Source organism: Pseudochaenichthys georgianus, chromosome 10, assembly GCF_902827115.2.
Source record: "Pseudochaenichthys georgianus chromosome 10, fPseGeo1.2, whole genome shotgun sequence".
Lineage (NCBI taxonomy): Eukaryota > Metazoa > Chordata > Actinopteri > Perciformes > Channichthyidae > Pseudochaenichthys > Pseudochaenichthys georgianus.
In genome coordinates this window covers 20,909,928-20,931,536 of record NC_047512.1, presented here as the reverse complement: position 1 = coordinate 20,931,536, position 21,609 = coordinate 20,909,928, and the positions used below count along the sequence as shown (strand labels likewise).

Genomic DNA, 21,609 nt, shown 5'->3' with positions numbered 1-21,609 from the left:
TACCTTGGTCTTGTCATTTTTTAAACATGGTTTGCATCGAGGCTGCTCTCCGTAGTCTGTTAATAAGTTTGAAGTGGTGGTTGTGGTTTGCTCAGCACATGAAATGTTTTACTAACAATCAATGTGTTGCTTATTTAATCTCAATTAGTTTTACCAAGCCCCATGTTTTATATGTCTCATTGCTTCCCCACATTAAATAGGATTGAAGTTGTACTTTGCTTGTGTTCATTTGGGTTACTTGTTTGGTAATTCTGTTTCTATTTTCGTTTATAAAGATGTAACTGCAAACCAATACATACATGATAATAATTAATTTTAGATGAATATTTATTTTATTTTACGGAATACTTGTATTACGTATTTTGTCATAGTTTCAGTATGCACCATTCAGATTGGATAAATCACTTAATATTTCCAGAGTGTATACTATGTTGCACGGTGTTACTGATTTTGGACTCTAAGCGACGCTGTTGGTTAATCTACGTTTTTCCAAAACATTATCACAAAGTCCCCTCCCTATGAGAGAAAGGGAGGTGGTGTGCAGTGGGCTGATATCTGAGGGTAACACACTAGCAAGCATTTAAATCTCAATTCGGATAAATACAACCTAACGGATACGGGTCGTGTTTGTTTTCTTGCAGAGTATATTTTCCTATTTTTAATTTTGCAATGCCGTGTGGAATCTCTCCACACTCGCGATGCGTGAGATGGCACTTTGGCTGCGGACAGAAGTGGAAGCTACTGTTTTTCTTTCTTTATCTAATTCAAGTGGTCAGCGGACAAATCCGATATTCAATACCAGAGGAGATGAAGAAAGGCTCCCTCATCGGTAATGTAGCACAGGACCTTGGTTTGGATCTGAAGAGGCTCCGTTCTGGGCGGGCCCGTATCGTGACCGGAGAAAACATCCAGTACACCGAGCTGAAGGCAGACAAAGGGATTCTAGTCGTGAAAGAGAGAATAGACCGAGAGCAGCTTTGTAGAGACGTAACGCCGTGCAGCTTCAGCTTTGAGGTGATTTTAGAAAACCCGATGGAGTTGCATCAAATTACAGTAGAAATAACAGACATAAATGATCATTCTCCTACGTTTAAAAGAGATACTATCCGTTTTGAAATCAGCGAATCAGCTAATGCTGGTGCTCGTTTTTCATTGACAAGTGCAGAAGATCTCGATGTTGGTGTCAATGATTTAAGGGAATATTTTTTGACCGAGAATGATCATTTTGTTTTAAAACAAAACTCTAATGCCGACGGAAAGAAATACGCAGAGATGGTGCTGCAGAAGCCATTAGACCGGGAGACCAACCCTAATCTGTCTCTAAAGCTGATAGCTGTTGACGGTGGATCTCCGCAGAGATCTGGTACAGTAAATATAGATATCACTGTTCTTGATAACAATGATAATGCACCTGTATTTAATCAGTCTGTATACAAAGCTACAGTGATGGAAAACGCTCCCAGAGATACTTACGTCACCACTGTTAACGCCAGTGATGCAGATTTTGGGTCAAATAGTATTGTAACATATTCTTTTTCCGACCTCAATAGTGAACTCGGTAATTTGTTTATGATTGATGAAAAAACGGGTCTCGTATTTATTAGAGGTGCTATCGATTATGAAAAAGACATAAAGTACGAGCTCAGAATAGATGCAAAAGATCAGGGAGGTTTGACAGATTCCAGTAAAGTAATAATTGAAGTAAGTGATGTAAATGACAACTCCCCTACGATTAGTGTCATGTCCTTCACTAGCCCTGTGTCAGAAGACTCTCCTCCTGGCACAACTATTGGCATTATAAATGTGAAAGATCTTGATTCAGGTGAAAACGGAAAGGTAACATGTAAAATAGAACAAAATGCACCTTTTAAGATTAAATCTAATTTAAGAAATTACTACACTTTAGTAACAGATACGGTATTGGATCGTGAAAGTGTTTCAGAATATAATATCACTGTAGTTGCGACAGATGCAGGAATGCCTCCTCTCTCGACAAGAAAAACCTTTAATTTAAAGATCTCTGATGTGAACGATAATGCTCCTGCGTTTTCACAAAGTGTTTACAATGCGTTTATTGCAGAGAATAACTCTCCAGGTATTTCTGTTCTCACTGTGAGAGCTGAAGATCCTGATGAAAACCAAAACTCCCGTATATCTTATATTCTGGAAGATACTAAAATCGGCGGGTCTCCCGTTTTTGAATATGTTTCTATAAATGCAGAAAGCGGAGTTATACATGCGTTGCGCTCATTTGATTACGAACAGATCAAACAGTTGGTTGTCGTGATAAAAGCTCAGGATGGAGGCTCTCCTCCACTCAGTAGCAACGTGACTGTGAAATTACTGATCCAGGACCAGAACGACAACCCTCCTCAGGTCCTGTACCCAGTCCAGACTGGTGGCTCTCTGGTGGCTGAGATGGTGCCTCGTTCAGCAGATGTGGGCTATCTGGTCACTAAAGTGGTGGCTGTTGATGTGGACTCTGGACAGAATGCCTGGCTCTCCTATAAACTGCAGAAAGCCACAGACAGGGCGCTGTTTGAAGTGGGCTTACAGAATGGAGAAATAAGGACTATCCGCCAGGTGACTGATAAAGATGCTGTGAAACAAAGACTGTCTGTTATAGTGGAGGACAACGGGCAGCCCTCTCGTTCAGCTACAGTCATTGTTAACGTGGTGGTGGCTGACAGCTTCCCGGAAGTGCTGTCTGAGTTCACTGACTTTGCACAGGACAAGGAGTACAATGACAACCTGACTTTTTACTTAGTGCTGGCTCTGGCTGTAGTGTCCTTCCTCTTCATCACGTGTTTAGTGGTTATTATATCAGTGAAGATCTACAGGTGGAGACAGTCTCGCATCATGTGTCACTCCAATCTCCCTGTGATTCCTTATTATCCTCCACGTTACTCAGACACTTTGGGGACAGGGACTCTCCAACACGTGTACAACTACGAGGTGTGCAGGACGACTGACTCCAGAAAGAGTGACTGTAAGTTCGGCGGAGCCGGTAGTCAGAACGTGCTGATAATGGACCCCAGTTCTACAGGGACGATGCAGCGGATACAGAGTGAAAAGAGCATCCTGGATGAACCTGACTCTCCTTTAGAGGTGAGTTAGGAAAATATTGCTTTGCTTTTTGTCTCTGCGTACATTTTGTGTAATGATAAAGAACAGCTGAACACAACAGGTCACTTTCAGCACCATAGACAGCCTGTTATACCTGACTCTCCTTTCGAGGTGAGTCAAACATAGCTTCGTATTTTTCGCCCCTTTGTTCTCTTTGTGTTTCTAGTTCCTTTTCAGCACCAGGGACAGCTTGTATTTCTTACACAACCTGATCGAAATGCTGTGTTTTAAACATTGCAAAGATAAGCCCGTGGAAAGCAAATGGCTCCTGAATGATTTTCATTTGATATGTGTTATTTACTGCATTCTGTCTCAATGCGTTGTGAGGAAAGTAATGCAGCATCAGTAATGTTCAGCCTTCAGATGTGTGTGCAGTACTCTGGCAACGTAATCATTGTTTAGATGCCATTTATTTTAGTTATACACATTTGGGAAACTGTTTCGTCACAAGAGCAGGTCACGCTTGGAAAATAGAGATGCAGTTAGTGTGGTTTACGTTAGCAACACATGCATTTTGAACAGTGCTGTGCAATGTCTTAAGTAGAACCAGGATCCTCCACTTTCATGAGTGTGCTTTAGGTGAGGGATTTATAAGACCTTCAAACCGCTGAATCATTTTAGGGAGTCAATCAAACATGTTTCGTTTTTAAACATGCATATTTTTTGTAAATTAATATAAACTTTATTATACATCAATGAAATATATATATATATATATATATATATATATATGTGTTTTCATGAAATATATATGTGTTTGTTTTTTCTTCTTCTACCGTGAGCACTGTAGACAACTTGTATTACATTACTCATTACATTTTATTTTATGTACACATGTTCTCTTTCCTAAAACATATACTCAGAATCTGGTATTAAATAACCTGTTTAATGGCAAAGTATTTCAATTTAACTCATACAAGTATATATTTTTTAAAGACTTTCTGAAATTATTTCTAGTTCAGTTTGTCTTCTTCGGAGCTTTAGTGTGGTATGTGCTGTAATTGATGTTCAGCTTTTAGACTCTAAGCGACGCTGTTGGTCAGTAAATGATATCCTGTTAAATGTCGTCATTCAGTCCATCCCTAAGCAGACTATACAGTGGAGAAGGCTCTCGGTGTTTTGTCGAGGTTTAGGGCACCAAAGAGACAACATCATCTCACAGACTTGCATTTAAAGTGCGGAGGACGTGATTAACCACCAACACACGGATATATCGAAACTAGTGTTACTTTCTTATCCACTGGTTAAAGATTTTTTTAATTCTGTGTTGCCGTGATGGCATTGCGGGGATCTCTCACCTTCATATGCGCAAGACTGCCATTGTTTTATGGATTTCGACGGCAAATAGGACTGCTTATGTTGCTGCTTCACACGGTTAATATGGTAGGTGCGCAGATTCGTTATTCTATTCCAGAGGAGATGAAGAAAGGCTCTGTTATCGGTAATGTAGCACAGGATCTCGGGTTGGATCTGAAGAGGCTTCGTTCTGGGCGGGCCCGTATCGTGACCGGAGAAAACATCCACTACACCGAGCTGAAGACGGACAAAGGGATTCTAGTCGTGAAAGAGAGAATAGACCGAGAGGAGCATTGTGGAGACGAAACGCCGTGTAGCTTCAGCTTTGAGATGATTTTAGAAAGCCCGATGGAACTGCACAGAGTAACTGTTGAGGTTTTAGATATCAATGATCACGCTCCCAGCTTTCCAAATAAAGATAAGCCTATTAAACTCGAAATCAGTGAATCGGCTGCAGTCGGAGTGCAGTTTCCACTGCAGGGTGCAGAGGATCTAGATGTGGGGCAAAACGCGTTGCAAGATTATATTTTATCACCAAACGATAATTTTATTTTGAAGCAACATGCAAATCCAAATGGGGGTAAATATGTAAATATGGTGCTCCAGAAGCCTTTAGACAGAGAGCTACATCCCCATCTGTCTTTAAAACTAATCGCAGTTGATGGAGGAACTCCCCAGAGATCCGGTACAGTAAATATAGATATCACTGTGTTGGATGCAAACGACAATATTCCGGTTTTTAATCAATCAGTGTATAAAGCATCTGTGATGGAAAACACAATGAAAGGCACGATCATTATCTCAGTGAATGCCACAGACGCGGACAGTGGTTCAAATGGACTTATTACTTACAGTTTGTCCAAGACTAAAGGAAGTGCAGCAAATGTATTCAGTGTTGATGAAATCACCGGCATAGTTTCTGTGTCTGGGCAGATAGATTATGAAAAAGACAGAAAATATGAAGTGAGAGTAGAGGCAAAGGATAAGGGTGGTTTGACAGGAACAAGTACAATTATATTTGATGTTTTGGATGTCAACGACAATTCCCCAGTTATAAATATCATGTCTTTTTTAAGTCCTGTTTCTGAAGATTCACTTCCTGGTACAACAATCGCTATTTTAAACATAAAAGATCCAGACTCTGAAAAAAATGGGCAAATAAAATGTTCAATAGATGGTAAACTTCCCTTTAAGATAGAATCTTCTCTAACAAATTATTACAATTTGATCTCAGATCAACACTTTGATAGAGAATCTGTCTCAGAGTATAATATAACAATAACAGCCACTGATATGGGCTCTCCCCCACTTTCTAGTTCAACAACATTACATCTTAAAATATCTGATGTAAATGATAACGCACCTTTATTTAATACAAATAGTTACTCCGCTTACATAACAGAGAACAATTCACCTGGAGCGACTATATTTGCTGTCAGCGCACGGGACTCTGATTGGAACCAAAATGCCAGAGTCTCTTATCTTTTAGAGGAAACACAAGTCAGTGGAAGTCCAGTTTCTACTTATGTGTCTTTGAACTCTGAAACTGGAGTTCTTAGTGCACTTCGTTCTTTTGATTATGAGCAAATTAAACAACTTCAGCTGGTAGTCAAAGCTCAGGACGGAGGCTCTCCTCCACTGAGTAGCAACGTGATTGTGAAAATACTGATCCAGGACCAGAACGACAACCCTCCTCAGGTCTTGTACCCAGTCCAGACTGGTGGCTCTCTGGTGGCTGAGATGGTGCCTCGTTCAGCAGATGTGGGCTATCTGGTCACTAAAGTGGTGGCTGTTGATGTGGACTCTGGACAGAATGCCTGGCTCTCCTATAAACTGCAGAAAGCCACAGACAGGGCGCTGTTTGAAGTGGGCTTACAGAATGGAGAAATAAGGACTATCCGCCAGGTGACTGATAAAGATGCTGTGAAACAAAGACTGTCTGTTATAGTGGAGGACAACGGGCAGCCCTCTCGTTCAGCTACAGTCATTGTTAACGTGGTGGTGGCTGACAGCTTCCCGGAAGTGCTGTCTGAGTTCACTGACTTTACACAGGACAAGGAGTACAATGACAACCTGACTTTTTACTTAGTGCTGGCTCTGGCTGTAGTGTCCTTCCTCTTCATCACGTGTTTAGTGGTTATTATATCAGTGAAGATCTACAGGTGGAGACAGTCTCGCATCATGTGTCACTCCAATCTCCCTGTGATTCCTTATTATCCTCCACGTTACTCAGACACTTTGGGGACAGGGACTCTCCAACACGTGTACAACTACGAGGTGTGCAGGACGACTGACTCCAGAAAGAGTGACTGTAAGTTCGGCGGAGCAGGTAGTCAGAACGTGCTGATAATGGACCCCAGTTCTACAGGGACGATGCAGCGGATACAGAGTGAAAAGAGCATCCTGGATGAACCTGACTCTCCTCTAGAGGTGAGTCAAATAATGTAGCTTTCTGTGACGGTTCCCCTCTTTCTGTGTTTATAGACATTGTTAGTGAAGTGCTGCATCTATATTCAGCACCATGGGCAGCATATCTCCTCTCGTTTGATATGAATACCGCTTCATTATTTACATTCAGAACTTTCCAAAAATATTCTTTCCACTTTTTCCATCTTATTAATATGCTGATTTTTGGTTTTACATAGACAACGTTTTTTTTTTAGACGTATTTTGTTTTACCTTGGTCTTGTCATTTTTTAAACATGGTTTGCATCGAGGCTGCTCTCCGTAGTCTGTTAATAAGTTTGAAATGGTGGTTGTGGTTTGCTCAGCACATGAAATGTTTTATTAACAATCAATGTGTTCCTTATTTAATCTCTATTAGTTTTAACAAGCCCCATGTTTTATATGTCCCATTGCTTCCCCAAATTAAATAGGATTGAAGTTGTACTTTGCTTGTGTTCATTTGGGTTACTTGTTTGGTAATTCTGTTTCTATTTTCGTTTATAAAGATTTAACTGCAAACCAATACATACATGATAATAATTAATTTGAGATGAATATGTATTTTATTTTACGGAATACTTGTATTGCGTATTTTGTCATAGTTTCAGTATGCACCATTCAGATTGGATAAATCACTTAATATTTCCAGAGTGTATACTATGTTGCACGGTGTTACTGATTTTGGACCCTAAGCGACGCTGTTGGTTAATCTACGTTTTTCCAAAACATTATCACAAAGTCCCCTCCCTATGAGAGAAAGGGAGGTGGTGTGCAGTGGGCTGATATCTGAGGGTAACACACTAGCAAGCATTTAAATCTCAATTCGGATAAATACAACCTAACGGATACGGGTCGTGTTTGTTTTCTTGCAGAGTATATTTTCCTATTTTTATTTTTGCAATGCCGTGTGGAATCTCTCCACACTCGCGATGCGTGAGATGGCACTTTGGCTGCGGACAGAAGTGGAAGCTACTGTTTTTCTTTCTTTATCTAATTCAAGTGGTCAGCGGACAAATCCGATATTCAATCCCAGAGGAGATGAAGAAAGGCTCCCTCATCGGTAATGTAGCACAGGACCTTGGTTTGGATCTGAAGAGGCTCCGTTCTGGGCGGGCCCGTATCGTGACCGGAGAAAACATCCAGTACACCGAGCTGAAGGCAGACAAAGGGATTCTAGTCGTGAAAGAGAGAATTGACCGAGAGCAGCTTTGTGGAGACGTAACGCCGTGCAGCTTCAGCTTTGAGGTGATTTTAGAAAACCCGATGGAGTTGCATCAAATTACAGTAGAAATAACAGACATAAATGATCATTCTCCCGCTTTCAAAAAAGATACTATCCGTTTTGAAATCAGCGAAATTGCCAGTGCTGGGGCTCGTTTTCCGTTGACGAGTGCAGAAGACCCAGATGTTGGTGTCAATGGATTAAAGGAATATGTTTTGACCGATAATGATAATTTTGTTGTGAAACAAACCTCTAATGCCGACGGAAAGAAATACGCAGAGATGGTGCTGCAGAAGCCATTAGACCGGGAGACCAACCCTAATCTGTCTCTAAAGCTGATAGCTGTTGACGGTGGATCTCCGCAGAGATCTGGTACAGTAAATATAGATATCACTGTTCTTGATGCCAATGATAATGCACCTGTATTTAATCAGTCTGTATACAAAGCTACAGTGATGGAAAACGCTCCCAGAGATACTTACGTCACCACTGTTAACGCCAGTGATGCAGATTTTGGGTCAAATAGTATTGTAACGTATTATTTTTCAGACATCAGCAGTGGTCTTAGTAATTTGTTTACAGTTAATGAAAAATCTGGTGTAGTTCTTATAACAGGGTTAATTAATTATGAAAAAGAAAAAAAATACGAACTTAGAATTGAAGCTAAAGATCAGGGAGGTTTGACAGATTCCAGTAAAGTAATAATTGAAGTAAGTGATGTAAATGACAACTCCCCTACGATTAGTGTCATGTCCTTCACTAGCCCTGTGTCAGAAGACTCTCCTCCTGGCACAACTATTGGCATTATAAATGTGAAAGATCTTGATTCAGGTGAAAACGGAAAGGTAACATGTAAAATAGAACAAAATACAGCTTTTAAGATTAAATCTAATTTAAGAAATTACTACACTTTAGTAACAGATACGGTATTGGATCGTGAAAGTGTTTCAGAATATAATATCACTGTAGTTGTTACAGATGCAGGAATGCCTCCTCTCTCGACAAGAAAACACTTTAATTTAAAGATCTCTGATGTGAACGATAATGCTCCTGCGTTTTCACAAAGTGTTTACAATGCGTTTATTGCAGAGAATAACTCTCCAGGTATTTCTGTTCTCACTGTAAGAGCTAAAGATCCCGATGAAAACCAAAACGCCCGTATATCTTATATTCTGGAAGATACTAAACTCGGTGGGTCTCCCGTTTTTGAATATGTTTCTATAAATGCAGAAAGCGGAGTTATACATGCGTTGCGCTCATTTGATTACGAGCAGATCAAACAGTTGGTTGTCGTGATAAAAGCTCAGGATGGAGGCTCTCCTCCACTGAGTAGCAACGTGACTGTGAAAATACTGATCCAGGACCAGAACGACAACCCTCCTCAGGTCCTGTACCCAGTCCAGACTGGTGGCTCTCTGGTGGCTGAGATGGTGCCTCGTTCAGCAGATGTGGGCTATCTGGTCACTAAAGTGGTGGCTGTTGATGTGGACTCTGGACAGAATGCCTGGCTCTCCTATAAACTGCAGAAAGCCACAGACAGGGCGCTGTTTGAAGTGGGCTTACAGAATGGAGAAATAAGGACTATCCGCCAGGTGACTGATAAAGATGCTGTGAAACAAAGACTGTCTGTTATAGTGGAGGACAACGGGCAGCCCTCTCGTTCAGCTGCAGTCATTGTTAACGTGGTGGTGGCTGACAGCTTCCCGGAAGTGCTGTCTGAGTTCACTGACTTTACACAGGACAAGGAGTACAATGACAACCTGACTTTTTACTTAGTGCTGGCTCTGGCTGTAGTGTCCTTCCTCTTCATCACGTGTTTAGTGGTTATTATATCAGTGAAGATCTACAGGTGGAGACAGTCTCGCATCATGTGTCACTCCAATCTCCCTGTGATTCCTTATTATCCTCCACGTTACTCAGACACTTTGGGGACAGGGACTCTCCAACACGTGTACAACTACGAGGTGTGCAGGACGACTGACTCCAGAAAGAGTGACTGTAAGTTCGGCGGAGCAGGTAGTCAGAACGTGCTGATAATGGACCCCAGTTCTACAGGGACGATGCAGCGGATGCAGAGTGAAAAGAGCATCCTGGATGAACCTGACTCTCTTCTGGAGGTGAGTTAGGGAAATATTGCTTCGTTTTCTGTCTCTGTGTACATGTTGTGCAATGATAAAGAACAGCTGAACACAACACGTCACTTTCAGCACCATATACAGCACCCATGTTATAGTTTGGATCTTGTAGCCCTTGCTTTTCCAAATCTGATGTCAATGTTGACATATATGTGCACAGCATGTAATTCCAACCTTTTTTTTCAAAATAGTTTAATTTTAAAAAGCTACATTTCCACTGTTTATCAATATTTAATATTTACTATAATGCAAAAACTGGTACATATTTGTTTCTGTAAATAGGTGTTGCAGCGTTCACGTCTTTACGTGAAGTGATTGAAATGTTTTAGTTAGTGCTCATTGATGAGACTAATGACGGCATTGTTGTTATTCTTATCTCGAATTTCTACTTGGTAATTATATTTCTTCCGTGACTGTGATGCAGTGTTGTATGGCACGTTGATTCTTCACTGGAGATTTTTTACAATTGTTTTCTTTATTTTTTATGTTTTGCTGTGTCGTGATTAACAGCATGTTTGTTACATTTTGTATGACATTATGAGGGACCCGGTGCTATGTATTCAATTGTCGGTATCATGTTAGTATGAAAAATACATTTGCAAGAATTTCCCCACGTTGTGTTGATATTCATTCACTGGACTCTAAGGGACGCTGTTGGTCTAGTTAAACAACTCAGAACAGTGTTTCAGGCGGTGCCTTTCTACATCCTGCTCGGTGGAGAGTGAATATGCTTCATACCGTGCACGACGTTGAAGTGCGCGCAGATAGACTGTGTTTGAATTGATATTTTTCACCACGAAAGAAACGAAATACAAATCCTTTTATCATAAACTACACTCTCGTTAATACTTCGTTTTTTTATGAGCAGTGTTTGGATGGTATTATTTCCAATACATTATTTGATAACATGGATTTCGGAAAATATGACTACTGGACACTAAGATGGCGTTTGGGCTACGGACTGACGTCGCGAGGCATTCTGTTTATTATTTTTCTCAGTCATATTGCCGGCGGTCAAATACGTTATTCAATCCAAGAGGAAATGAAGAAGGGATCCCTTATTGGTAATGTCGCATTGGACCTCGGAATATCTGCGCAGAGGCTCCGTTCTGGTCGGGCCCGTGTCGTGACAGGAGAAAGCATCCAGTACACCGAGCTGAAAACAGACAAAGGGACGCTGGTAGTAAATGAGAGGATAGACCGAGAGCAGCTGTGTGCAGAGGTAACACCGTGTAGCTTCAGCTTTGATTTGATTTTGGAAAACCCGATGGAACTGCATCACGTGACGGTCGAAGTGTTGGACATTAATGATAATTCACCTTCTTTTCATCAGCATGACATGCAATTAACGATTGGAGAATCAGCCGTACCTGGAGCACGTTTTGTTTTGCCAACAGCCAATGATCCTGATGTCGGAGTTAATGCACTGCAGGACTATCATTTATCTCCAAATGAACATTTTATTTTAAAAAAATATTCAAATTCTGACGGAAGAAAATACGCTGAGATGGTTCTTGAGAAACCACTGGATAGAGAGCAATATCCAAGTTTGTCCCTAAAGCTTATAGCATTTGACGGTGGGACGCCACATAAATCGGGTACGGTAATTATAGATATCACTGTCTTGGATCATAACGATAATTCTCCTGTTTTCAATCAAACAGTTTATAAGGCCAATGTAGTGGAAAACTCCCCCGGAGGTACATATATCATCACGGTTAATGCCACTGACGCAGATAGCGGATCAAATGGTTTGATTTATTACTCTATTTCCAAAATGCAAGGCAGTATAGACAGCATATTTGAAATTAACAAAACAACGGGTGTGATATTTCTTTCAAGGCAGGTTGACTATGAAAAAGCAAAAAAGTATGAAATACGCATTGAAGCAACAGACCAAGGAGCTTTAACAGACTCAAGTAAGGTCATAGTTGAGGTGATTGATGTGAATGATAACTCACCTGTATTAAATGTCATGTCCTTCACTAGCCCTGTGTCAGAAGATTCTCCTCCTGGCACAACTATTGGCATTATAAATGTGAAAGATCTTGATTCAGGTGAAAACGGAAAGGTAACATGTAAAATAGAACAAAATACAGCTTTCAAGATTAGATCTAATTTAAGAAATTACTACACTTTGGTAACAGATACGGTATTGGATCGTGAAAGTGTTTCAGAATATAATATCACTGTAGTTGCGACAGATGCAGGAATGCCTCCTCTCTCGACAAGAAAACAGTTTAATTTAAAGATCTCTGATGTGAACGATAATGCTCCTGCGTTTTCACAAAGTGTTTACAATGCGTTTATTGCAGAGAATAACTCTCCAGGTATTTCTGTTCTCACTGTGAGAGCTAAAGATCCCGATGAAAATCAAAACTCCCGTATATCTTATATTCTGGAAGATACTAAAATCGGCGGGTCTCCCGTTTTTGAATATGTTTCTATAAATGCAGAAAGCGGAGTTATACATGCAGTGCGCTGTTTTGACTACGAGCAGATCAAAGACTTCCACTTCCGGGTCAAAGCTCAGGATGGAGGCTCTCCTCCACTCAGTAGCAACGTGACTGTGAAATTACTGATCCAGGACCAGAACGACAACCCTCCTCAGGTCCTGTACCCAGTCCAGACTGGTGGCTCTCTGGTGGCTGAGATGGTGCCTCGTTCAGCAGATGTGGGCTATCTGGTCACTAAAGTGGTGGCTGTTGATGTGGACTCTGGACAGAATGCCTGGCTCTCCTATAAACTGCAGAAAGCCACAGACAGGGCGCTGTTTGAAGTGGGCTTACAGAATGGAGAAATAAGGACTATCCGCCAGGTGACTGATAAAGATGCTGTGAAACAAAGACTGTCTGTTATAGTGGAGGACAACGGGCAGCCCTCTCGTTCAGCTGCAGTCATTGTTAACGTGGTGGTGGCTGACAGCTTCCCGGAAGTGCTGTCTGAGTTCACTGACTTTACACAGGACAAGGAGTACAATGACAACCTGACTTTTTACTTAGTGCTGGCTCTGGCTGTAGTGTCCTTCCTCTTCATCACGTGTTTGGTGGTTATTATATCAGTGAAGATCTACAGGTGGAGACAGTCTCGCATCATGTGTCACTCCAATCTCCCTGTGATTCCTTATTATCCTCCACGTTACTCAGACACTTTGGGGACAGGGACTCTCCAACACGTGTACAACTACGAGGTGTGCAGGACGACTGACTCCAGAAAGAGTGATTGTAAGTTCGGCGGAGCAGGTAGTCAGAACGTGCTGATAATGGACCCCAGTTCTACAGGGACGATGCAGCGGATGCAGAGTGAAAAGAGCATCCTGGATGAACCTGACTCTCCTTTAGAGGTGAGTCAAAAATGCCAGCTTCGTCTTTTTGGACCCTTTGTTTTCCTTTTTTTCTAGTTTCATGTTCAGCATCAAGGACAGCTTATTTTTCTTACACAACCTTTTAAACATTGCAAAGATATGTGTGGAATAGCAAAGGCTCTTGAATGAGCCTTCATATGAAATGATATTACTGCATTCTGTCTCAATGCATTGTGAGGAAAGTAATGCAGCATCATAATGTTGTGTGTGCAGTGTTCTGGCAACGTAATCATTGTTTAGATACCGTTTATTTTGCTTCTTCAAATTTGGGAAATAGTTTTGTCACAAGAGCAGGTTAAACATATTCACCCTTGGAAAAGAGAGATGCTGTTAGTGTGGTTTACGTTAGCAACACATGCATTTTGAACAGTGCTGTGCAATGTCTTAAGTAGAACCAGGATCCTCCACTTTCATGATAGTGCTTATAGGGATTGATTTATCAGACCATTCAAACCGCTAAATTATAGGGAGTCAATCAAAGTTTTTCGCTTTTAAACATGCCTATAATTTTAACATGATGATTACCATGTTATGTATTTATTTATTGTTGTTCTTGTTCGAACGTGTGCACAGTAGACCACTTTTCTTGAAAGTGAGATTACATTTTCTTTATTCATACTGGTCCTATTGCCTTAAACTTATACTCATTATTTGGTATTAAACAACCTGTTGAATGGCAAATATTTAAATTCACCACAGAAAAGTAGTTTTAAAACCATATGAAGAGTTCAGTTTGTCAGCTTCAGAGCTTTAGTGTGGTATGTGCTGTAATTGATGTTCAGCTTTTAGACTCTAAGGGACGCTGTTGGTCAGTAAATGATATGCTGTTAAATGTCGTCATTCAGTCCATCCCGAAGCAGACTATACAGTGGAGAAGGCTCTCGGTGTTTTGTCGAGGTTTAGGGCACCACAGACACAACATCATCTCACAGACTTGCATGTAAAGGTGGACGTGATTAACCACCAACACACGGATATATCGAAACTAGCTTTACCGTCTTATCCACTGGATACAGATTTTTTTATGCTGTGTTGCCGTGATGGCATTGCGGGGATCTCTCACCTTCATATGCGCAAGACTGCCATTGTTTTATGGATTTCGAGGGCAAATAGGACTGCTTATGTTGCTGCTTCACACGGTTAATATGGTAGGTGCGCAGATTCGTTATTCTATTCCAGAGGAGATGAAGAAAGGCTCTGTTATCGGTAATGTAGCACAGGATCTCGGGTTGGATCTGAAGAGGCTTCGTTCTGGGCGGGCCCGTATCGTGACCGGAGAAAACATCCACTACACCGAGCTGAAGACGGACAAAGGGATTCTAGTCGTGAAAGAGAGAATAGACCGAGAGGAGCTTTGTGGAGACGAAACGCCGTGTAGTTTCAGCTTTGAGGTGATTTTAGAAAATCCAATGGAACTGCACAGAGTAACTGTTGAGGTTTTAGATATCAATGATCACGCTCCCGTCTTTCCAAATAGAGAGAAGCCTATCTGTTTTGAAATGAGTGAATCGGCTGCAGTCGGAGTGCAGTTTCCACTGCAGAGCGCAGAGGATCTAGATGTGGGGCAAAACGCGTTGCAAGATTATATTTTATCACCAAACGATAATTTTATTTTGAAGCAACATGCAAATCCAGATGGAAGTAAATATGTTGAAATGGTGCTGCAGAAGCCTTTAGACAGAGAGCTACATCCCCATCTGTCTTTAAAACTGATCGCAGTTGATGGAGGAACTCCCCAGAGATCCGGTACAGTAAATATAGATGTCACTGTGTTAGATGCAAACGACAATGCTCCAATATTTAACCAATCAGTGTATAAAGCATCTGTGATGGAAAACACAATGAAAGGCACGATCATTATCTCAGTGAATGCCACAGACGCGGACAGTGGTTCAAATGGACTTATTACTTACAGTTTGTCCAAGACTAAAGGAAGTGCAGCAAATATATTCAGTGTTAATGAAATCACCGGCATAGTTTCTGTGTCTGGGCAGATAGATTATGAAAAAGACAGAAAATATGAAGTGAGAGTAGAGGCAAAGGATCAGGGTGGTTTAATTGGAACAAGTAAAATTATATTTGATGTTTTGGATGTCAATGACAATTCCCCAGTTATAAATATCATGTCTTTTTCAAGCCCCGTTTCTGAGGATGCCCTTCCTGGTACAACAATTGCCATTTTAAACATAAAAGATCCAGACTCTGAAAAAAATGGGCAAATAAAATGTTCAATAGATGGTAAACTTCCCTTTAAGATAGAATCTTCTCTAACAAATTATTACAATTTGATCTCAGATCAACACTTTGATAGAGAATCTGTCTCTGAGTATAACATAACAATAACAGCCACTGATATGGGCTCTCCCCCACTTTCTAGCTCAACAACATTACATCTTAAAATATCTGATGTTAATGATAACGCACCTTTATTTAATAAAAATAGTTACTCCGCTTACATAACAGAGAACAATTCACCTGGAGCGACTATATTTGCTGTCAGCGCACGGGACTCTGATTGGAACCAAAACGCCAGAGTCTCTTATCTTTTAGAGGAAACACAAGTCAGTGGAAGTCCAGTTTCTACTTATGTGTCTTTGAACTCTGAAACTGGAGTTCTTAGTGCACTTCGTTCTTTTGATTATGAGCAAATTAAACAACTTCAGCTGGTAGTTAAAGCTCAGGACGGAGGCTCTCCTCCACTCAGTAGCAATGTGACTGTGAAAATACTGATCCAGGACCAGAACGACAACCCTCCTCAGGTCCTGTACCCAGTCCAGACTGGTGGCTCTCTGGTGGCTGAGATGGTGCCTCGTTCAGCAGATGTGGGCTATCTGGTCACTAAAGTGGTGGCTGTTGATGTGGACTCTGGACAGAATGCCTGGCTCTCCTATAAACTGCAGAAAGCCACAGACAGGGCGCTGTTTGAAGTGGGCTTACAGAATGGAGAAATAAGGACTATCCGCCAGGTGACTGATAAAGATGCTGTGAAACAAAGACTGTCTGTTATAGTGGAGGACAACGGGCAGCCCTCTCGTTCAGCGACAGTCATTGTTAACGTGGTGGTGGCTGACAGCTTCCCGGAAGTGCTGTCTGAGTTCACTGACTTTACACAGGACAAGGAGTACAATGACAACCTGACTTTTTACTTAGTGCTGGCTCTGGCTGTAGTGTCCTTCCTCTTCATCACGTGTTTAGTGGTTATTATATCAGTGAAGATCTACAGGTGGAGACAGTCTCGCATCATGTGTCACTCCAATCTCCCTGTGATTCCTTATTATCCTCCACGTTACTCAGACACTTTGGGGACAGGGACTCTCCAACACGTGTACAACTACGAGGTGTGCAGGACGACTGACTCCAGAAAGAGTGACTGTAAGTTCGGCGGAGCCGGTAGTCAGAACGTGCTGATAATGGACCCCAGTTCTACAGGGACGATGCAGCGGATGCAGAGTGAAAAGAGCATCCTGGATGAACCTGACTCTCCTCTAGAGGTGAGTTAGGAAAATATTGCTTTGCTTTTTGTCTCTGCGTATATTTTGTGTAATGATAAAGAACAGTTGAACACAACACGTCACCTTCAGCACCAGAGACAGCCTGTTATACCTGACTCTCCTTTCGAGGTGAGTCAAACATAGCTTCGTATTTTTCGCCCCTTTGTTCTCTTTGTGTTTCTAGTTCCTTTTCAGCACCAGGGACAGCTTGTATTTTTTACACAACCTGATCGAAATGCTGTGTTTTAAACATTTCAAAGATAAGCCCGTGGAAAGCAAATGGCTCCTGAATGATTTTCATTTGATATGTGTTATTTACTGCATTCTGTCTCAATGCGTTGTGAGGAAAGTAATGCAGCATCATAATGTTCAGCCTTCAGATGTGTGTGCAGTACTCTGGCAACGTAATCATTGTTTAGATGCCATTTATTTTAGTTATACACATTTGGGAAACTGTTTCATCACAAGAGCAGGTCACGCTTGGAAAATAGAGATGCAGTTAGTGTGGTTTACGTTAGCAACACATGCATTTTGAACAGCGCTGTGCAATGTCTTAAGTAGAACCAGGATCCTCCACTTTCATGAGTGTGCTTTAGGTGAGGGATTTATAAGACCTTCAAACCGCTGAATCATTTTAGGGAGTCAATAAAACGTGTTTCGCTTTTAAACATGCATATTTTTTGTAAATGAATTTAACAATTTTATTGATTATATATCCATGAAATATATATATATATATATATATACATATATATATATACATATATGTATTTTCATGAAATATATATGTGTTTGTTTTTTCTTCTTCGACCGTGAGCACTGTAGACAACTTGTATTACATTACTCATTACATTTTATTTTATGTACACATGTTCTCTTTCCTAAAACATATACTCAGAATATGGTATTAAATAACCTGTTGAATGGCAAAGTATTTCAATTTAACTCATACAAGTATATATTTTTTAAAGACTTTCCGAAATCAACCATATAGTTCAGTTTGTCTGCTTCAGAGCTTTAGTGTGGTATGTGCTGTAATTGATGTTCAGCTTTTAGACTCTAAGCGACGCTGTTGGTCAGTAAATGATATCCTGTTAAATGTCGTCATTCAGTCCATCCCTAAGCAGACTATACAGTGGAGAAGGCTCTCGGTGTGTTGTCGAGGTTTAGGGCACCAAAGAGACAACATCATCTCACAGACTTGAATTTAAAATGCGGAGGACGTGATTAACCATCAGCAAACGGATATATCGAAACTAGTTTTACTTTCTTGTCCACTGGTGACAGATTTTTTTATTCCGTGTTGCCGTGATGGCATTGCGGGGATATCTCATATGCGCAAGACTGCCATTGTTTTATGGATTTCGAGGGCAAATAGGACTGCTTATGTTGCTGCTTCACACGGTTAATATGGTAGGTGCGCAGATTCGTTATTCTATTCCAGAGGAGATGAAGAAAGGCTCTGTTATCGGTAATGTAGCACAGGATCTCGGGTTGGATCTGAAGAGGCTCCGTTCTGGGCGGGCCCGTATCGTGACCGGAGAAAACATCCACTACACCGAGCTGAAGACGGACAAAGGGATTCTAGTCGTGAAAGAGAGAATAGACCGAGAGGAGCTTTGTGGAGACGAAACGCCGTGTAGCTTCAGTTTTGAGGTGATTCTAGAAAACCCTATCGAGTTACACAGGGTAACTGTTGAGGTTTTAGATATCAATGATCACGCTCCCAGCTTTCCAAATAAAGATAAGCCTATCAAACTCGAAATCAGTGAATCGGCTGCAGTTGGAGTGCAGTTTCCACTGCAGGGTGCAGAGGATCTAGATGTTGGGCAAAACGCGTTGCAAGATTATATTTTATCACCAAACGATAATTTTATTTTGAAGCAACATGCAAATCCAGATGGAAGTAAATATGTTGAAATGGTGCTGCAGAAGCCTTTAGACAGAGAGCTACATCCCCATCTGTCTTTAAAACTGATCGCAGTTGATGGAGGAACTCCCCAGAGATCCGGTACAGTAAATATAGATGTCACTGTGTTGGATGCAAACGACAATGCTCCAATATTTAACCAATCAGTGTATAAAGCATCTGTGATGGAAAACACAATGAAAGGCACGATCATTATCTCAGTGAATGCCACAGACGCGGACAGTGGTTCAAATGGACTTATTACTTACAGTTTGTCAAAAACAAAAGGAAGTGCAGCAAATGTATTCAGTGTTGATGAAATCACCGGCATAGTTTCTATGTCTGGACAGATAGATTATGAAAAAGACAGAAAATATGAAGTGAGAGTAGAGGCAAAGGATAAGGGTGGTTTAACAGGAACAAGTAAAATTATATTTGATGTTTTGGATGTTAACGACAATTCCCCTGTTATAAATATCATGTCATTTTCCAGCCCATTGTCTGAAGACGCACGTCCTGGTACTACAGTTGCTGTTTTGAACATAAAAGATGCAGACGCTGAAAAAAATGGGCAAATAAAATGTTCAATAGATGGTAAACTTCCCTTTAAGATAGAATCTTCTCTAACAAATTATTACAATTTGATCTCAGATCAACACTTTGATAGAGAATCTGTCTCCGAGTATAATATAACAATAACAGCCACTGATATGGGCTCTCCCCCACTTTCTAGTTCAAGAGAATTACATCTTAAAATATCTGATGTAAATGATAACGCACCTTTATTTAATACAAATAGTTACTCCGCTTACATAACAGAGAACAATTCACCTGGAGCGACTATATTTGCTGTCAGCGCGCGGGACTCTGATTGGAACCAAAACGCCAGAGTCTCTTATCTTTTAGAGGAAACACAAGTCAGTGGAAGTCCAGTTTCTACTTATGTGTCTTTGAACTCTGAAACTGGAGTTCTTAGTGCACTTCGTTCTTTTGATTATGAGCAAATTAAACAACTTCAGCTGGTAGTTAAAGCTCAGGACGGAGGCTCTCCTCCACTGAGTAGCAACGTGACTGTGAAAATACTGATCCAGGACCAGAACGACAACCCTCCTCAGGTCTTGTACCCAGTCCAGACTGGTGGCTCTCTGGTGGCTGAGATGGTGCCTCGTTCAGCAGATGTGGGCTATCTGGTCACTAAAGTGGTGGCTGTTGATGTGGACTCTGGACAGAATGCCTGGCTCTCCTATAAACTGCAGAAAGCCACAGACAGGGCGCTGTTTGAAGTGGGCTTACAGAATGGAGAAATAAGGACTATCCGCCAGGTGACTGATAAAGATGCTGTGAAACAAAGACTGTCTGTTATAGTGGAGGACAACGGGCATCCCTCTCGTTCAGCTGCAGTCATTGTTAACGTGGTGGTGGCTGACAGCTTCCCGGAAGTGCTGTCTGAGTTCACTGACTTTACACAGGACAAGGAGTACAATGACAACCTGACTTTTTACTTAGTGCTGGCTCTGGCTGTAGTGTCCTTCCTCTTCATCACGTGTTTGGTGGTTATTATATCAGTGAAGATCTACAGGTGGAGACAGTCTCGCATCATGTGTCACTCCAATCTCCCTGTGATTCCTTATTATCCTCCACGTTACTCAGACACTTTGGGGACAGGGACTCTCCAACACGTGTACAACTACGAGGTGTGCAGGACGACTGACTCCAGAAAGAGTGACTGTAAGTTCGGCGGAGCAGGTAGTCAGAACGTGCTGATAATGGACCCCAGTTCTACAGGGACGATGCAGCGGATACAGAGTGAAAAGAGCATCCTGGATGAACCAGACTCTCCTCTAGAGGTGAGTTAGGAAAATATTGCTTTGCTTTTTGTCTCTGCGTACATTTTGTGTAATGATAAAGAACAGTTGAACACAACACGTCACCTTCATCACCAGAGACAGTCTGTTATACCTGACTCTCCTTTCGAGGTGAGTCAAACATAGCTTCATATTTTTCGCCCCTTTGTTCTCTTTGTGTTTCTAGTTCCTTTTCAGCACCAGGGACAGCTTGTATTTCTTACACAACCTGATCGAAATGCTGTGTTTTAAACATTGCAAAGATAAGCCTGTGGAAAGCAAATGGCTCCTGAATGATTTTCACATGTGTTATTTACTGCATTCTGTCTCAATGCGTTGTGAGGAAAGTAATGCAGCATCATAATGTGCAGCCTTCAGATGTGTGTGCAGTACTCTGGCAACGTAATCATTGTTTAGATGCCATTTATTTTAGTTATACACATTTGGGAAACTGTTTCGTCACAAGAGCAGGTCACGCTTGGAAAAGAGAGATGCAGTTAGTGTGGTTTAAGTTAGCAACACATGCATTTTGAACAGCGCTGTGCAATGTCTTAAGTAGAACCAGGATGCTCCACTTTCATGAGTGTGCTTTAGGTGAGGGATTTATAAGACCTTCAAACTGCTGAATCATTTTAGGGAGTCAATCAAACGTGTTTTGCTTTTAAACATGCACATTTTTTGTAAATTAATATGACCTTTTTATTGATTATATATACATGAAATATATATATATGTGTTTTCATGAAATATATATATATATGTGTTTGTTTTTTCTTC

The 21,609-nt window shown here is 41.1% G+C and overlaps 6 protein-coding genes across 6 annotated transcripts in view; all 6 read left to right on the top strand.

Moving 5' to 3' along the window:
* Positions 1-21,609, top strand: part of LOC117453601 (cadherin-related tumor suppressor-like) — a 221,288-nt gene that overhangs the window by 53,917 nt on the left and 145,762 nt on the right.
* LOC117453615 (protocadherin gamma-A7-like) lies at positions 636-3,117 on the top strand. The gene is made up of 3 exons (XM_071204682.1): positions 636-1,053; positions 1,811-1,822; positions 2,353-3,117. The coding sequence occupies exons 1-3, from the start codon at positions 670-672 to the stop codon at positions 3,115-3,117; spliced, it is 1,161 nt and encodes a 386-aa protein (XP_071060783.1). The 5' UTR covers positions 636-669.
* LOC117453605 (protocadherin gamma-A7-like) lies at positions 4,270-6,870 on the top strand. Its single transcript, XM_071204681.1, has 2 exons — positions 4,270-4,790; positions 6,084-6,870. The coding sequence occupies exons 1-2, from the start codon at positions 4,402-4,404 to the stop codon at positions 6,868-6,870; spliced, it is 1,176 nt and encodes a 391-aa protein (XP_071060782.1). The 5' UTR covers positions 4,270-4,401.
* On the top strand, positions 7,797-10,215 carry LOC117453613 (protocadherin gamma-A7-like). Its single transcript, XM_071204680.1, has 4 exons — positions 7,797-7,800; positions 7,868-8,151; positions 8,909-8,920; positions 9,451-10,215. The coding sequence occupies exons 1-4, from the start codon at positions 7,797-7,799 to the stop codon at positions 10,213-10,215; spliced, it is 1,065 nt and encodes a 354-aa protein (XP_071060781.1).
* Positions 11,132-14,404, top strand: LOC117453902 (protocadherin gamma-A7-like). Its single transcript, XM_034092940.1, has 4 exons — positions 11,132-11,512; positions 12,270-12,281; positions 12,812-13,567; positions 14,378-14,404. Exons 1-4 carry the CDS (start codon positions 11,132-11,134, stop codon positions 14,402-14,404), a joined length of 1,176 nt encoding a protein of 391 aa, XP_033948831.1.
* On the top strand, positions 14,624-20,844 carry LOC117453610 (protocadherin beta-16-like). Its single transcript, XM_071204679.1, has 5 exons — positions 14,624-15,017; positions 16,311-17,079; positions 18,136-18,154; positions 18,524-18,768; positions 20,008-20,844. Exons 1-5 carry the CDS (start codon positions 14,629-14,631, stop codon positions 20,842-20,844), a joined length of 2,259 nt encoding a protein of 752 aa, XP_071060780.1. The 5' UTR covers positions 14,624-14,628.

What these genes read in the sequence shown, in the direction of transcription:
- LOC117453615 (XM_071204682.1), top strand. Translation starts at nt 670, where the DNA reads ATGCCGTGTGGAATCTCTCCACACTCGCGATGCGTGAGATGGCACTTT.
- LOC117453605 (XM_071204681.1), top strand. Translation starts at nt 4,402, where the DNA reads ATGGCATTGCGGGGATCTCTCACCTTCATATGCGCAAGACTGCCATTG. An exon ending in ATGGAACTGCACAGAGTAAC is followed by an intron (nt 4,791 to 6,083) that starts TGTTGAGGTTTT and finishes CGTGATTGTGAA; the next exon opens with AATACTGATCCAGGACCAGA.
- LOC117453902 (XM_034092940.1), top strand. Translation starts at nt 11,132, where the DNA reads ATGGATTTCGGAAAATATGACTACTGGACACTAAGATGGCGTTTGGGC. An exon ending in AACCTGACTCTCCTTTAGAG is followed by an intron (nt 13,568 to 14,377) that starts GTGAGTCAAAAA and finishes TTCAGCTTTTAG; the next exon opens with ACTCTAAGGGACGCTGTTGG.
- LOC117453610 (XM_071204679.1), top strand. Translation starts at nt 14,629, where the DNA reads ATGGCATTGCGGGGATCTCTCACCTTCATATGCGCAAGACTGCCATTG. An exon ending in ATGGAACTGCACAGAGTAAC is followed by an intron (nt 15,018 to 16,310) that starts TGTTGAGGTTTT and finishes TGTGACTGTGAA; the next exon opens with AATACTGATCCAGGACCAGA. An exon ending in ACCCTATCGAGTTACACAGG is followed by an intron (nt 18,769 to 20,007) that starts GTAACTGTTGAG and finishes AAACAACTTCAG; the next exon opens with CTGGTAGTTAAAGCTCAGGA.